Genomic DNA, 18,118 nt, shown 5'->3' with positions numbered 1-18,118 from the left:
TAGTCACAGAGGGAACAGTCTTTGCGGAAGGCGGAAAGGGGTGGGAGGGAAATATATCCCTGATGGTGGGGTCATTTTGGAGGTGGCGGAAATGTCGGCGGATGATTTGGTTTATGCGAAGGTTGGTAGGGTGGAAGATGAGCACCAGGGGCGTTCTGTCCTTGTTACAGTTGGAGGGGTGGGGTCTGAGGGCAGAGGTGCGTATGTGGATGAGATGCGTTGGAGGGCATCTTTAACCACATGGGAAGGGAAATTGCGGTCTCTAAAGAAGGAGGCCATCTGGTGTGTTCTGTGGTGGAACTGGTCCTCCTGGGAGCAGATACGGCGGAGGCGGTGGAATTGGGAATACGGGATGGCATTTTTGCAAGAGGTAGGGTGGGAAGAGGTGTAATCCAGGTAGCAATGGGAGTCGGTGGGTTTGTAAAAAATGTCAGTGTCAAGTCGGTCGTCATTAATGGAAATGGAAGGGTCCAGGAAGGGGAGGGAGGTGTCAGAGATGGTCCAGGTAAACTTAAGGTCAGGGTGGAATGTATTGGTGAAGTTGATGAATTGCTCAACCTCCTCGCGGGAGCATGAGGTGGCGCCAATGCAGTCATCAATGTAGCGGAGGAAGAGGTGGGGAGTGGTGCCGGTGTAATTACGGAAGATCAACTGTTCTACGTAGCCAACAAAGAGACAGGCATAGCTGGGGCCCATACGTGTGCCCTTGGCTACCCCTTTGGTCTGGAGGAAGTGGGAGGATTCAAAGGAGAAATTGTTAAGGGTGAGGACCAGTTCGGCCAAACGAATGAGAATGTCGGTGGAAGGGTACTGTTGGGGACGTCTGGAGAGGAAAAAACGGAGGGTTTGGAGGCCCTGGTCATGGCTGATAGAGGTGCAGAGGGATTGGATATCCATGGTGAAGATGAGGTGTTGGGGGTCGGGGAAACGGAAGTCTTGGAGGAGGTGGAGGGCTTGGGTGGTGTCTCGCACGTATGTGGTGAGTTCCTGGACTAGGGGGGATAGGACAGTGTCGAGGTAGGTAGAGATGAGTTCAATGGGGCAGGAGCATGCTGAGACAATGGGTCGGCCAGGGTGGTCAGGCTTGTGGATCTTGGGAAGGAGGTACCTGCTGGACAAGCACATGGACAGCAGTAAATTGATGGGTGTGTAGGTTAGGTTGATCTTAGATTAAGATAAATACTGGGCACAACATCGTGGGCTGAAGGATTTGTACTGCACTGCACTGTTCTATGTCCTATTAAAATGCAAAGATAAATATCGCTGAGCTTCTACCGGCATTCTTTATAGGTCGCTAGCACTATGTCCAATGCTTAACGAATTAATTACTTCCATAAGATCGTTTTTCTAAGAATCCAGCTGCAGAATGTTAGAAAACTTGAAATTCTAAGCTAAGCTTGGGTCCATGATTTCCACAGTGCAAGCTGTTATAAATCAGTTACAAATTGCTGAAAGAAATTACTTTTGATTAGGATATTATATTAGCAAGTAATTTTCACAAATGACAGCAGAGCTTCATACAGTAGACCTAAAATGTTATCCTGAAATACACTGCTGATATTTTACATTTTTTCACTTTGGAAATAGCATGCTGCTCATGCAGATAATTTCAAATTGAAATAGATTAAGCAAATTCTGACAATTTCCTCAAGAACAATCTTACCAGGATGAATTATTCTAAAATTAGTTCTCAGCAGACCATACCTTTCATCTGTGGTAGAAACAAGTCGATCAATGTTTTGCATTATCTCGTCATCAGATCGATATGATGATGGTTGGCCTGGTGATCGGTTCATAGAGCTGCTGCTTTCAGATGTGTACCTAGAGACAATGAGAATATTTGTAAAGAGTTAGACACAAAAAGCCTACACAAATTAATTTACAATAGCACAGCTGTCCTTGGAAAAAGTACCACAAAGTCAATGTAGCCTGAAATTGAGTATAACATGTAAACATCTGCTCTTGTCTCAGACAACACCATAACTCAAGTACAGCGTGGGCAGGCAAATAGACTTCTACTCATTTCTACAGAACTACATAATCTAAATGACAACATTGCTAGACCTAGCAGAGACACTGAATAAAATATGCCCACATAAAGCAAGATCTGGACAGTATCCAAACTTTGGCTAATAAGTAGCAAGAAACATTTGCACCATACAAATGTCAAGCAATAACCATCTCCAACAAGAGAGAACATAATGATTTTCTCTTGATATTCAATGGCATGATCTTTGTTGAATGCCCTACTATCAACATCCTCAGTTTGTCATTGACCAGATTATTACGGTGGCTACAACAGCATGTTAGGAGCTAGAAATTCTATGACAGCTACCACCCAGAAGGCAGTAATAACAATCCACAATACTTTCCACATGCCTACTCAGTGCAGCTCCAACAACACTCAAGAAGCTTGACACCTTTTTTTGATTCATACTGCATGTACCACCTTCAACATTCAGTCCCTGCATCAACTAATTCACAGCAGCAGCAGTACATACCATCCAGAGAAAAACTGCTAAACTGACCTATAGCCCTTCAATAGCACCTTCCAAATATAGAACACAGAACATTACAACGCAGTACAGGCCCTTCAGCCCCCGATGTTGCGCTGACTTGTGGAATAATCTGAAGACTATCTACCCTACACTATTCAATTTTCAAAGCTTTAAAGCTATGTCCCCTCGTGCTAGCCATCACCATCTGAGGAAAAAAAGCTCTCACTGTCCACCCTATCGAACCCTCTGATTATCTAATATGTCTCAATTAAGTAACCTTTTAACCTTGTCTCTAACGAAAACAGCCTCAAGTCCATCAGCCTTTCCTCATAAGACCTTCCCTTCATACCAGGCAACATCCTGCATACCAGGCAAATATCTTCTGCACCCTTTTCAAAGCTTCCACATTCTTCCTATATGCAGTGACCAGAACTGTACGCAATACTCCAAATGTGGCTGCGCCAGAGTTTTGTACATCTCTTTGAAGCCTCTCTCTTCTGGAAGGCCACAGGCTACAGAAAATGAAAACACCACCACCTGAAAGCTTCCCTCCAAGGTACGTTTCATCTGAACTTGGAACTATACTATGGGTCCTCTACTGAACTGATCAAAACCCTGGAACCATCTCTATGGACGCACCTTCAATACATGGACAGCACCAGTTGAAGAGTTCACCACCATTTTCTCAATGGCAAGGAGAGATGGGCAATACAAATTGGCTGAGCTAGCAACGCCCAAATTCTCTGAACGAATAAATACTTAAGAATGCCTTTGTACAGATCTTCTTTGTCATAAACTTACTGAGTACAGTCCACATATTTTGTTTGAAAGGGAGTTCATTGTTTGAGCAAGAGGCACATTTGAGAAGGCAGAAAGCAAAGCAGATTCAAATTAGGCCGAGGTGGTCATATGAAGAAGTGCTCCAAGGAAATTCTGATGGGCCAGATGCCTGTATTTGTGTTGAAAAATTCAATTTGTTTTTACTGAAAGCACATGGATTACTCATTGGATCGTTTTCCAGAAGTGTGGCCAATACTTTACTCCAACAGTCATGTCTTAAACTCTGTGAAAGTATCCTTCTTGGCCAGTAGTAACAATCTTCATTCAGACTTAGTGGACTCTTGAGCACATAATTATAGTTGAACTTTCTGAACGAAATGTTAAGGTCCTGTCTACTCTGAGATGAAGGATTTACTCATTTCGCTATGCACTCTACAGCTGAGACTTTCAAAACAGATATAATACTCTTGACCTACCTGTGGTGGTTTACATGTGTTGGCATAATCTCAATTTCCAATGGAAGAGTCAGCACAAAAATGTCCAGAGTAACAACTAAGTCATTTAGATCAATTGATTTGACTGGGAAGCTCTCCGGGCAGCTGATAATTTCACCTGAATGAAGACAGTTCAACATTTAAGAAGAATTTCCTATGGTACAACCAATCATCAGTGACACAAGAAACTGATGCTCCAGTGAGAACAATAGTTTTGCAATATTCCAAATCCAAACAGCTGATTCTCTCTCAGTGAACAATTTACCAGACCCAAAGCATTTCAAACACATCAGATTCCTGAGCAAGTACAGTCAGAAAATTTAAGTGATCCTGTGCTCCATCAAACTGATAAAGTGCACGTGCTGCTCATTCAATGCTGTGCACAGGTTCACGTTTGAAATGAATACTACAAATGTGTAACAACTGCAAGCACAATTACTGTACTGAATGACATGACCCAAGTTTGCATCTAAATCTCTCCTCATTAATGCTTTATCATCACCGGCAGACATCAAGCTGACAGTAAAGCAGAGGCAAGGGAAGAGCCAACTGTCTCCAATTGATAGGCTGCACATACAAGCCTGTCAGCAGGAGTGCAGCCAAGCTTCCCAATTCACAAATTGAAAATACCACTGGGAATGGAGAAAATGTTTAAAAATTATTTACAAGAAAACATTATTATTTTAGCTAATCTTTAAAAATTAAGCTCATCACTTACCAAGGCAAGTAGGCAATGACTCCACTGGTATGGATTCTACAGAGAATGGTCCATGGCGCTTCTTCCCACCAATTGAGCAAGTGAGATGAACAAATAATGGGGGCATTTCCTGATCTGAAATGTCTTGTTCATTTAAAGAATCTCCACCAAGGACACTGAATGAATCATCATCCCTATTCATAGTGTTTGTATCTGAGAGTGATTCTGCATCCTGTACTTCTTTGTCAGATCTTTCTCGATATTCCACTTCCAGGTCTGGATCACTCTCTGTCACTACACCACAACCAGATATATTGCCTATTTGATTTCAGAAAGCAAAATCACAACAATGCAACATACTGATATTAACTTATCTCATAACAATCTCAAAAGTTCAACACATTAAATACTAGCTGACAGCTTTGAAATAAAATGGCTGTTACTCGATTGAAACCTGAAATTTTGAAAGATAAATTCAGGAAATCAGACCTGTAAAGATACTATTTCTGAAGTCGCATATAGAGTCATAGAGATATATAGCACAGAAACAGACACTTCAATCTAACTTGTCCATGCTAATCAGATATCCTATATGAAGCTTGTCCCATTTGCCAGCATTTGGTCCATGTCCCTCTAAGTCCTTCCTATTCATAAACCCATCCAGATGCCTTTTAAATGTTGTAATTATACCACCCTCCACTACTTCCTCGGGCAGTTCATTCCATACAACCACTACTCTCTGCATGGAAAAATTGCCTTTTAGGTCACTTATCTTTGATGAACTCCGATGTTCAGAGATTCTTGAAGTCAAACAGCATAGGCAGTAGCTGTGAAGGGTCACTGCTGGGTCAGACAGCAGTGTAGGTTTCTTTCTCCATTGATTCACTTCCCACCTTGTAGTCACTGCCTTTGTCTCCCTTCCTCATTTTTTTTAAAAGTGCCATTGTTTTGATCTTTTATCCCCCCAAAGTTCCAAAACAATGCAACAGCTTATAAAAGAGTAAATACTGCTCCTAGAATTCGAGGAAATCAGCTCCAATATTGAAAATACCTCAAAAAAGGTGCTACTCTTACAGCCACAACTTTTTCCCGTCCTCCATCTTGGATTACCCAGAATCCATATATGTTAGAGCATCTCAGAGTGGGCATGTGTTCTGAATAGACCATTGTAATGACCATCAACATTCTCTTTGATGACTTAGTGCTCAAAACTGAATTCCAAGAAATCATAATTCCCAATGAATCCAGCTCTTGAATCGACCCAAGTTGGAATTGTTGCTCTGTCAATTCACAAGGATGGTCACCATGGAAACAAGAAATGTTATAATGAGTTTTTCATTTAATATCATAAAGATATGGTAGAAAGTCTTCAGAATTTGAAATTAAGTCTAATTACTTATAGAGTTTCAGAATTATATTTTGCATTCAACTCTCATCTAACCTGGTAGATGCAGATAATGGGTGCAATATTTAGAATAAACTACACTCCTCAAAGCAATTAATTCATTAATAATTCAAAACTAAACCATTATTTGTGTCAGTGAACATAAATGGCGATTAAATCACACCATACTGTGAAATTCCCGAATACCTTACCCTCCTCCCCTGCAATCTCCAACTCCGAAAGATCATTTTCTTCACTCTGTTTTCGGTCCCTTTCATCTTGATAAGTTTCTTCCTTTGCAATTCAGAATAAAATACATTTGAGAAAATCTTCTTTAGAACAACATCAGTTTTTTCATTAATTCTGGTAGATATTATTAAATTTAAAATTTTAAAATAATCACATGTGGCTTTAACGAGTGGTATGGGCCTTCTTACTGGGGCTACACATTTTCAACTTTGGTCATGCTCACGCAAATATACTATTGGGTTGATGAAGAGTGAACTTTTTTTAAGCAAATGGAAATGGACAATCTACTTTCAAAACAAGATGGGAGTTAGGAGATCAGGTGACATCCCTTCCTGTTTACCAATATACATGCAAAAGCATAAGATGGAAAGTTAGCCTGCTTGTCTCAACAGGATATTAAAATGTAAATTACCAATAGGGACATTTCATTGAGAGGACATTTAAATGCAACAGATCTTTCCTTTTGATTTAACAGCTGCTATTGTGCAAATACCTACAGAAGAAAAGGGTCACGATGTTCCACTATACAGACTTTTTGGCTATAGCATGGAATTCCACAGAATGGTGGTGAGGAGAAACTCTCACAAGGAGATGCTACGTTTAAAACATGAAGCATTATTGTGTATAGAGTCATACAGTCATAGAGATATACAGCACAGAAACAGACTCTTCGGTCCAACCCGTGCATGCCGACCAGATATCCCAACCCAATCTAGTCCCACCTGCCAGCACCCAGCCCTTATCCCTCCAAATCCTTCATATTCATGTACAACCCAAATGCTTTTTAAATGTTGCAATTGTACCAGCCTCCACCACTTCCTCTGGCAGCTTATTCTATACAAATACCACCCTCTGTGTGAAAATGTTGCCCCTTAGGTCTTGTTTATATCTTTCCTCTCTCATCCTAAACCTTTGCCCTCTAGTTCTGCATACCCCCACCCCAGGGAAAATACTTTGTCTATTTATCTTATCCATGCCCTTCATGATTTTGTAAATCTCTATAAGGTCACCCCTCAGCTTCTGACATTCCAGGAAAAAACAGCCCCAGCCTGTTCAGCTTCTCCCTATAGCTCAAATCCTCCAACCCTGGCAACATCCTTGCAGATCTTTTCTGAACCCTTTCAAGTTTCACAACATCCTTCCAATAGGAACGAGACCAGAACTGCACGCAATATTCCAACAGTGGCCTAACCAATGTCCTGTACAGCCACAACATGACCTCCCAACTCCTGTACTCAATACTCTGAACAATAAAGGAAAGCATACCAAACGCCTTCTCCACTATCCTATCTACCTGCGACTCCACTTTCAAGGAGCAATGAACCCGCACTCCAAGGTCCCTTTGTTCAGCAACACTCCCTAGGACATTACTATTAAATGTATAAATCCTGCTAAGATTTACCAGGAACCTACCATATCGACAATGGAGAAACAGATACTAGGGTCTCTTGACATAAGCAATTTTGTGATGGGGAATGTTGATTAACAGACATGTTAGAGCAACCCCAGTCTGAGAAATAAGGGAGCTCAGAGGGAAGAAATCCAGCCCAGCAAAGACATGACATCATCTAAAATCATGCCATAGGAAGAGAATTAGGGCTTGCCCTTTATCTACAAGACTGGTGCAAAGCCAGAAACATACTGTTGCAAGAAGTAAGCCACGGTAAATTTGTCATCAGAAATTACCAAGCCCCATTTCTTCTGTGAGCTAAAAGGAAACCACCAGGACGGCAACATTTCAAGATTCCATTTCAGTATCAAGTATAATCATTAATTTCAGGTCGTTTTAAAAAGACTAAATGCATACTGCCTCTTTTGTTATCACCATTTCTTGTATCTGTGCATGCCAGTGTGCATGAGTGAGTAGGTGCTGTTGCAAATATATTTGGGTGTTGGAAAATAAATACTTAATTCTTCCTTTTGCTTAAAAATTGATGAGAAATCATGTATTTTACCATTCTCCCAGTTAATCCATTCAGAGGGTTAAAACCTTCATATCCCTTTAAAAAACACGCCTATCTGCGGTCAGTTGGGAGGTAAAAAAATGGTGGAATCCATCCTACCATCTTTCCCCTGTCTGTAACACTTTCCAAATAAATGCCGTCCGCACTCTATTCTTGCCACAACTTTAACCATTTATTGAATGTAGATGAACTATTGAAGTAGACTGATGTGACCCACTGCAGTAGGAAGCCAATCAGTGATTTGTCATTTAAAAAAAAACTATTTTGTGCTGATATGTTTTGCTGCACAGAAGCATGCTGAAAGCATACCTTCCAACTCAGTGAGCAAACTTACATCCAGAACCTCAACCTGAGCTACAAATCTTTTCAAAAATTGCAAACAGAAGCATGTTTGCCAAAGCTTGTCACGATCACTCCTCTGCAGTACCATCTGATTGGAAACACTATGATCTATGTGGCAGTGCATATTCTATATTCAACATGATCTATATTCCCCAGGTTAGCATGCTATTTCATACAACCAGATCCATTCTGCTGAAAAGGAAATGTATTGGGTGGTGGGTAAGTAATGAGTACATTCCCAGCTTTATTTGCTGCCATATATGGGAACAAAAGGTGAAGATGAAGCCCTCAGAGAGAGAACAATGGTTGGAGAGACAAAGGAATGTTGGGGTAGTCAATAGCTGCTTGTTGGGACCATTGCTAGCTGACATTGGGATGGCTGTGGTAACAGCTTATGTGATGACAAGACCTTGGTGTGTGGGGTTTGGGGTTTGGGGTAAGGACACGGGAGAAGATGCTCAGGCTCTAAAATTATTGAATTCGTCATTGAATACTGAAGGTTGCAGCATCCCCAAAAGGAAAATGAAGTGTTGTTCTTCGAACTAGTGTTGAGCTTCAATGCAGGACTGCAGCAAACCTGAGTTAGATATGTTGGCCAAGGAACACAGTGTACATAATCTGTCCATGCTTATTGCAGAGTGTAGGTCCTGATGAGAGGTGCTTATGAGTTTAATTTCCTATACTAATTCATTATTACTTAATCCGTGCTAGAAAATTCATGTATTGTTGTCACTTATTTGCACAGTCATAAAAGCATAAATATAAACAGGATTGAAAATTGGCCCTTTGAGCCGACAAAAGCCATTCTGTGGTCTTAAGTTCACTTTCTCATCTGCCCGCTATCACACTTGACTGCCTTTTCAATCCAAAATCTGTCCAAGTAAGCTTTGAGTGTTCAAGAATCCAACCTTTACTATTCTACTACATAGCGTATGTGCTGTTTTTTAATTTTTTTTTATAGCAGAATTAGATAGATTCTTGATAAGCAAAGGGGTGAAAAATGTCAGGGTATACAGAGGAACCTCAGTTATCCAAACGACACGGGTGGGGAGAATTTTGTTCAGATAATCAAATGTTCGGATAATGGAATGTTCAGATAACACAGTTTAGCAAAGAATGGTGATCTTGCAATCTTGTTTGGATAAGCAACGTTCCTCTGTATAGGAACATGGAGTAAATCAGATCAACCATAGTATTACTGAAAGGTGAAGCAGGTTCAAGGAGGCTTCACCTGCTCCTAATTCATGTGTTCCTAAGAGAATTTTTAACACTAACGATCCTCACAGAATAAATTCCTCCTCAGCTTCAATTTATATAGAAAGCCCCTCATTTTGAAACTGTGCCTCCTAGTACGAGATGTCTCCATGAAGGAAAATCTCCTTTCAGCATCTATACTGTGAAGCCCCCTCAGAATCTTTTATCTTTCAAAAGATCACTTCTCATTCTTCTAAATTCCAATGAGTATAGGCTCAACCTGCTTAATCTTTCTTCATAAGACAAACCTCTCACCCCAGGAATCAGCTTAGTGAACCTATGAACTGGTTCCAAAGTAAGCAAAAAAAGTGATAAAAATTGTACACGCTACCCCAGCTAAGATCTCCTTAATGCCTTCTACAGTCGTAGCAAAACCTCTGTATTTATATATTTCATTCGCCTTGCAATAAAGGCCAACATTATGTTTCCCTTCCTAATTGCTTACTTCATCTGTATTCTGACATTTTCTGATTCATGTATGAGGCCACCCAGATACCTCTGCACTGCAGCATTCTACAGACTCTTTCATTTCAAATAATGTTCTGCTTTCTGTTCCTCCTGACAAAGTGGTCAACCTCACATTTTCTCACATGAAAAGCCACTTGGCATTTTCCTGCCCATTTGCTTAACCCATCTTTATCCCATTGCAGATTTATTGCATCCTCCTTACAACCAGCTTTCTTACTTATCCATGTTTAGTCAGTCTCCTCATTCACGACATTAATATAAATTGTAAATAGTTGAGACCTCAGTAGTGATCATTGCAGCACTCCACTAGCTATAGTTTGCCATCCTGCAAATGAAAAGTTATGATCCTCCCCAGTGCTCAAGGACTCTTCGGCTGTCATCACCACAACTTTCACAATGAGAATGGCCATGTGGGTTAAATACTGTAAAGCTGCTATTTCCAACGAAACACACACGGAACGAATTAAAGGAAAAAAGTAAAATGGCACATCCCTTATGAGGTTTAATCCTATTTGTAATCATATAACGTTTTTAATCAGGCTTCAGTTGACATAACCAAATAGCATTGCCAATCTGTCCCTCAATGTCCTTAACAAAACAGCTGATTTACATATCTCATTGGGGATAGTCATGGTTTATAACCATATAATATGATTTGTGACTTACTGTGCAGACAATCTGCATTTCTCATTAGTAAAACAATTTATAGCTTTGCATAATTTCTTTTCTCAAATCTCTGACTCAATTCCCAATTACAGTGCATGTTTTAGGTCATTGCAAACTTACCTCTCGCTTCGCTGAGGGCGGACAGTAAAAGAAATAATAAGGATTTGAAGGCACAGTCTTGAAATGTTGCCGTCCAATCTCAAGGAATTTGTCCTGAAAAGACAAAATTCAAAGCAAAGAGTCAAAACAGAGGTTTACATGAATATGTAATTATGTAGATCATTTCATCAGTTACTGCTTTTAATTTTAAATGTTCATCAAATAATTTGTGAACTAAAGAATCATTAAGTGAACAAAGTCAGAGATAAACAGAAGTTAAAGGTTAAAATCTAATAAAATCTTCACTCCAACACTGAAGTTTAGTTAATGCAGATTTGCTGAACACAATCAATTGCATAATGCCTCACCTAATTTTATATCATGCCTTTAATGTTTTTCATATATATAATTCACCTCGTTTTTTTCTTCAAGATTTATACCTGAATGCTGTATCCTTAAGAATGGCCACACACTCTATTCCACCCTTATTTTTCTAATGTTTGTGCAATTGTCTGTTCATTGATAAATAAAAATAGCTGCTAAAACTCAATGCAATACCTGAATGATTTTATGCAAGTTGGGGTAGACCTCACAATGTTGGCTGGACTGAAGAAATGATAGAGGAAATTCCAGACAGATCTTCTTCGCTTTTGGTTCTTCGTGTGTCACTGGAGACGCAACACTGGATTGTACACTCTTCAAATCTTGTTCACTGAGGTCTTCAGTCTCTATACTGGTAACAGAACAGAAAAACATCAGTGACCTTAGAAGGTAAAATCAAATAATACGCTATTTATATGATATCGTATATGATCAGAGATGAAATACATTTCCAGTCACTGCAAGTATTAAATCTAGTAATCAGTTTTATACAATACGCTCCAAAAGCTGTCTGGCTTATCCATTCCCCACAAAAATATGCAAAATACATCTGGTAATGGTGTCTGTTGGATTTCTTTTAAATGTTTGGCAAGGTCTTTTCCCTGGTTTGGGGGAATCCAGAACTAGATTACATAGGTTTAGGGTGAGAGGGGAAAGATTTAAAAGGAACCTAAGGGGCAACATTTTCCCACAGAAGGTAGTGTGCATATGGAATGAGCTGCCAGAGGAAGTGGTGAAGGCTGGTACAATTATAACAGTTAAAAGGCATCTGGATGGGTATATGAATTGGAAGGGTTTGAAGGGATATGGGCCAAGTAATGGCAATTGGGATTAGATTAATTTAGAATATCTGGTCAGCATGGACGAGTTGGACCAAAGGGTATGTTTCCATGTAGTATATCTCTACGACGCTATTAGAAGTGATATATTAAGGCAGGTGAGATCATCCAAAACTTTCCTACCTGTACACTAATTTGTACCAAATCTTCATTCATCACACCTTCACACACTGACCTAAGTTGATTCCCGGTTAAGCAATGCTTCAATTTTGAAATTCTCAAGTTATTCCATTACTTACACCTTATCTCTGTAATCTCTCCCAGCATGATTGAAATTCCCTGATATTACTTGCTCCAGCACTAATAGCTGTCTGTTTAGTTTTGGGGCTCTGCAATACCCTCTGGAAACCTACCTCTCTGCTTCTCTTTCCTCCTTTTTGATGGTCCTGAACATCTATATATTTTGACCAAGCTTACATCCTCCCCAATATTGTATCTCATGTGTTAATTAGTGTCATATTTTGCTCATACTGGTTTTGTGAAGCACTTTGAAGACATCTTATTACATTAATGTCGCTATATGAATACAAACTGGCGTCATTGGTGGTAACTTGAAAAAGATTATTGACTAATTACAAAAATTTCTCAGGAATCCACAGCCATTTTATTTTGCTTAGCAAGACTGACATGGAATCCATAACTAAAAGAAAATCAGTATGATTAATCACTGCTTCAACTCACAATGCGATTACTGTCATATAGGGTCAAAGAACATTCTCACTATGAGAATTTCTTCTCACATATTTAATCTCAGTCACGAACTGGTACCCTCCCAATGCACAAATCCACCTTGTGTTGGGAACAACAAATCTGCATTCAAAATGATTCAGAAAATTTTACAAAGAAAGAATTCCAGTTTACCAGATACGATAAAGCTGCAGCAACCCAGATCACGTCAGCTTAATGAATGGACATGATTGTTTAGTTAATGGTCATTTATCACTTTAAGAGTTTAGGATCAGAAGTGTATTCACAGGGTATGCAACTCCCAGCTGAGTTTTATGAAGCAATATAATTCAACTCACAGCAGCTGCCGGCAATTTCATTGTCTTTCTATACAGATAATTGCTTCAATCAAATTTACATATGGCAATTTAAAATTGTTCTGCTAGCACGAACCAACTTCCAAGGCCAGCAAGGAGACAGGGGGATTTTGATCTGCGAACAGTTTTATATAAAAACTTTTTATGAAAGAAAATTAGATGATCCCTAACATCCAAAATCAAATTTCAGTGAAATTATGGAGAAAGGTGAGCTAAGTCACAGGTAGTTTAATAAAAATATCAAAGGCTTTAAGATTATGAAAGGAAATAATAAGGAAGACAGAGATAATGTTTCTAGTTATGGAGAGACCAAACCTAGAGGTGATCATATGAAATAGTTTCCAATGAACCCAACAAGCAATTCAGGAGAAATCATTTTACCCAAAGGATAGTAAGATTGTGGAGTCTGCTAAAACAAATAGTGGTTGAGGCAAAGGGCATATTTAAGGCAAAACTATGTAAGTACATAATGAAGAAAACAATAAAAGGACATGCTGGTAGGTTATAGAGAGAGATCTGGCAACAGGCTCCCATGAAGTGTAAATGGCAGCAAAGATTGGTGTACTGCTGTGTTTGAAGATCTATATAACTCTACGATAGCTATGCTAAGACATGCAGAAATATTTTATAATTAAAAGCACACAAAATATTTTGCTTGTAAATTACTCAGGATCAAAATATTTAGATGTAAGTTTGCTCGCTGAGCTGGAAGGTTCATTTTCAGACGTTTTGTCACCATACTAGGTAACATCATCAGTGAGCATCTGGTGAAGCATCGATGTTAGTGTCAAAGGTGTGGTGCTGGAAAAGCACTGCAGGTCAGGCAGCATCCGAGAGGCAGAAGAATCGATGTTTCGGGCAAAAGCCCTTCATCAGAAACCTTGCTGATGAAGGGTTTTTGCCCAAAACATCGACTTGCCTACTCCTCAGATGCTGGTTGACCGACTGTGCTTTTCCAGCTCCACATTCTCAACTCTGATCTCCAACATCTGCAGTCTACACTTTTGCTCACTGCTGTTAGTGACCTGCTTTCTATTTGTGTTTAGGTTTCCTTGGGCTGGTGATGTCATATCCTGTGGTGATGTCAGTTCTTGAGGTGATGCCATTTGACATCATTTTTCCATGTCATTTCTTGTTATTTCTCTCAGATGTGGTAATGTCATTCCCTGTCCCTTTTCAGAAGAACAGGAAATGACATCAACACAGGAAATTGCATCACCAACCCAAGGAAACCTAAACACTAAATAGAAAGTGGGTCACTGACACTAGTGCTTCACGGGAGGCTCATGATGATGTTACCTAGTACGGTGACGAAACGTATGAAAACGAACCTTCCAGCTCAGTGAGCAAACTTACATCCGGAACCTCAACCTGAGCTACAAATCTTCTCAAAACTGACTTTCAAAATACTTCTTTAATAATAATTTCTGCAGAAAACCTCAGGAACTGAAATTACAACTGAGAGGGGAAGGTCTTTACTCAGCGAGTTGTGAGTTCATGGAATGCCCTGCCAGTAGCAGTGGTGGACTCTCCCTCATTATGGGCATTTAAGCGGGCATTGGATAGGCATATGGAGGATAGTGGGCTAGTGTAGGTTAGGTGGGCTTGGATCGGCGCAACATCGAGGGCCGAAGGGCCTGTACTGCGCTGTATTCTTCTATGTTCTATGTCACATAGAATTTTGCATTCCATTGAATACTTCCTCTGATTTCTTTGCTAGTTACCTTAAAGCACAGAGAAAGTAATCACCATGCTCTTTCACCTAACAGTCTTTTTAAGAGTTACTGTTGCTGACATTCAATTACTTTCAGGCCTTCACAACTGTTAGAGTCATAGAGATGTATAGCAGGGAAACAGACCTTTCAGTCCAACTCATCCATGCTGACCAGATATCCTAAAATTAGTCAAGTCCCATTTACCAGCACATGGCCCATATCCTTCTAAATCCTTCCTATTCATACACCCATCCAGATGCCTTTTAAATGTTGTAATTGTACCAGCCTCCACTATTTCCTCTGGCAGCTCATTCCATACACGCACACCCTCTGCATGAAAAAAATGCCCCTTAGGTCACTTTTAAATCTTTCCCCTCTCACCCTAAACCTATATCGTCTAGTTATGGACTCCTCCACCACAAGGAAAAGACCTTGTCTATTTACCCTATCCATGCCCTTCATGATTTTATAAACCTCTATAAGGTCATCCCTCAGCCTCCAACATTCCAGGGAAAACAGTTCCAGCTTTTTCAGCCTCTCCCTATAGATCAAATCATCCAACCCTGGCAACTTCCTTGTACATATTTTCTGAACTCTTTCAAGTTTCACAATATCCTTCCGATAGGAGCGAGACCAGAACTGCACACAGTATTCCAAAAGTGGTCTAAACAATGTCCTGTACAGCTGCAACATGACCTCCCAACATGTATCTGGATTAGTGGTGCTGGAAGAGCACAGCAGTTCAGGCATCTGCAGTCAGTGTTTTTACCTCCCAACATGCATACTCAATGCTCTGACCAATAAAGATAAAAACAATGACTGCAGATGCTGGAAACCAGATTCTGGATTAGAGTGGTGCTGGAAAAGCACAGCAGTTCAGGCTGCATCCAAGGAGCAGGAAAATCAACGTTTCGGGCAAAAGCTTCATCAAGCTTTTCGGGCTTTTGCCCCGAAACGTCGATTTTCCTGCCCCTCGGATGCAGCCTGAACTGCTGTGCTTTTCTAGCACCACTCTAATCTAGCTCTGACCAATAAAGGCAAGTATACCAAATGCCTTCTTCACTATTCTATCTACCTGTACATCCACTTTCAAGGAACTATGAACATGCACTCCAAGGCTTCTTTGTTCAGCAACACGCTCCAGAACCTTACCATTAAATGTATAAGTCCACCCCTGATTTGCCTTTCCAAAATGCAGCATCTCACGTTTGTCTAAATAAACTCCACCTGCCACTCCTTGGCCCATTGACCCATCTGATCAAGATCCCATTGTAATCTGAGGTAACCTGCTTCGCTGTCCACACCTCCAATTTTAGTGTCATCTGCAAACTTACTAACTATACCTCCTATGTTAATATCCAAATAATTTATGTAAATGATGAAAAGCAATAGACCCAGCACCAATCCTTACGGTATACCACTGGCCACAGGCCTCCAGTCTGAAAAGCAACCATCCACCACCATCCTGTGTCTTCTTTTTTCAAGCCAGTGTTGTATCTAAATGGCTAGTTCTCCCTGTATTCCATATGATCTAACTTTGCTAGCCAGTCTATCATGAGGAACCCCTTGTCACAATGATGATTCACTGGACGTTTTTATACGTAGTAATATATTTGAAAGTCAAAAAATGAAGATTTCATTTTCTATTTTAAAACCACTGAAATATTTCTACAGGCACTTTGTTAAAATTGTATTGTTGATGAGTTTTCTAAAACAAAATGGAAAGAATTTTAAATGAAACAATTTTGACAGAAAACAACACGAATGGTTTTGAATTTCTTACCACACCTTTCATTATGATTGAAATAAATATTTTAAGTGTATTTGACAGAGTATTGCCCTGTGTACCATAATTTTATTCTTTAGCTAAGTTTGTTTTCATAAATGTGCGGCACGGTGGCACAGTGTGGGTGGCACGGTGGCACAGTGGTTAACACTGCTGCCTCACAGTGCCAGAGACCTGGGTTCAATTCCCACCCCAGGCGACTGACTGTGTGGAGTTTGCACATTCTCCCTGCGTCTGCGTGGGTTTCCTCTGGGTGCTCCGGTTTCCTCCCACAGTTCAAAAATGTGCAGGTTAGGTGAATTGGCCATGCTAAATTGCCCGTAACGTTAGGTGTAGGGGAATAGGTCTGGGTGGGTTGCGCTTTGGCGGGTCAGTGTGGACTTGTTGGGCTGAAGGGCCTGTTTCCACACTAAGTAATCTGTAAGTAATCTAATCTAAATAAATAAGAAGTTCACTTGAAGCACAAGGAAAATAAATTCACTCAGGCATTTTGAATTAGGTGCGAGTCTTCCTTCTTCTAAGTCATATTTTTGATAAAATAAAGCATCATTGAAACCAAGACAAACCAACAACAGAGGAATGTACAGTTGCCAATTAGCAGCTCTCAGCATAGAGAAAGGAACTGAAACTGACAAAGTGGGAAGAACAAAATTTATGTTAAAAATATGGTGCATCAAAATCCTGGAAGTCTTGACAACGTAAATATGCTTCCCCTAGCTGGAGAGATTGGGACTAGCAGTTACAGTCTCAGGATAAAGGGCCACAAGATAGAGGAGGAGAAATGCCTTCACTCAGCAGGTTGTAGACATTCAAAAATCAATCAGTCTAAGGTCTGTGGCTTTGCTATGACGTGGTTGGACTGTGGTTTTGGGAGGGTCTGTCAAAATTGTTTCATTTTATATTCTTTCCAATTTGTTTTTGAAAGCTCACATCAACATGGTTCTTGAAGAATACAAGTTTAATGAAATGGCTGTGGAAATATTTCAGTGATTTTAAATAGAAAGTTATTTTTTACTTTCAAATATATTAGTACGTATAAAAACTTCAGATGAATCATCATTGTGGGCATTAAGTAACAGAACCAAATGGCCATAAGATGTAGGAGCAGATGTAGACCATTGGACCAACCGAGTCTACTCCACCATTCCTTCAAATCATGGCACATCTGACAATTGTCAACTCCACTTTCTATCTTAATCTGAAATATTGTTAATGACCAGCCTCTACAGTTGTCTGTGTTAAAGAATTACACACAGTCTCCACTTTCTGAAAATCAACTCCTCCTCATCTGTGCGACCCATTACTCTGAGATTATGCCCTCTGATCCTGGACTTTCCCACAAGGGGAAACAACCTCTTTACATTTAATCTGTCAAGCTTCTAAAAATCTTCAGGAAGGCTACCTCTCATTCCTCAACCTACTCAATCTCTCCTCGTAAGAAAATCCTTCTTAACTAACC

The 18,118-nt window shown here is 40.0% G+C and overlaps 1 protein-coding gene across 1 annotated transcript in view; it reads right to left on the bottom strand.

The window, feature by feature from the left end:
* Nucleotides 1-18,118, bottom strand: part of szt2 (SZT2 subunit of KICSTOR complex) — a 260,612-nt gene that overhangs the window by 149,302 nt on the left and 93,192 nt on the right. The window contains 6 exon segments of the mRNA XM_087990508.1: nt 1,705-1,821; nt 3,755-3,890; nt 4,491-4,787; nt 6,066-6,147; nt 10,917-11,009; nt 11,454-11,628. Of these exon segments, the coding sequence (XP_087846634.1) occupies nt 1,705-1,821; nt 3,755-3,890; nt 4,491-4,787; nt 6,066-6,147; nt 10,917-11,009; nt 11,454-11,628 (900 nt within the window).

This window comes from Chiloscyllium plagiosum, unplaced genomic scaffold (assembly GCF_037043375.1).
Source record: "Chiloscyllium plagiosum isolate Xiang-an unplaced genomic scaffold, Cpla_swu_hap1 HiC_scaffold_9, whole genome shotgun sequence".
Classification (NCBI taxonomy): domain Eukaryota; kingdom Metazoa; phylum Chordata; class Chondrichthyes; order Orectolobiformes; family Hemiscylliidae; genus Chiloscyllium; species Chiloscyllium plagiosum.
Note: the sequence above shows the minus strand (reverse complement) of the source record. Positions and strands in the feature narration are given on the sequence as shown.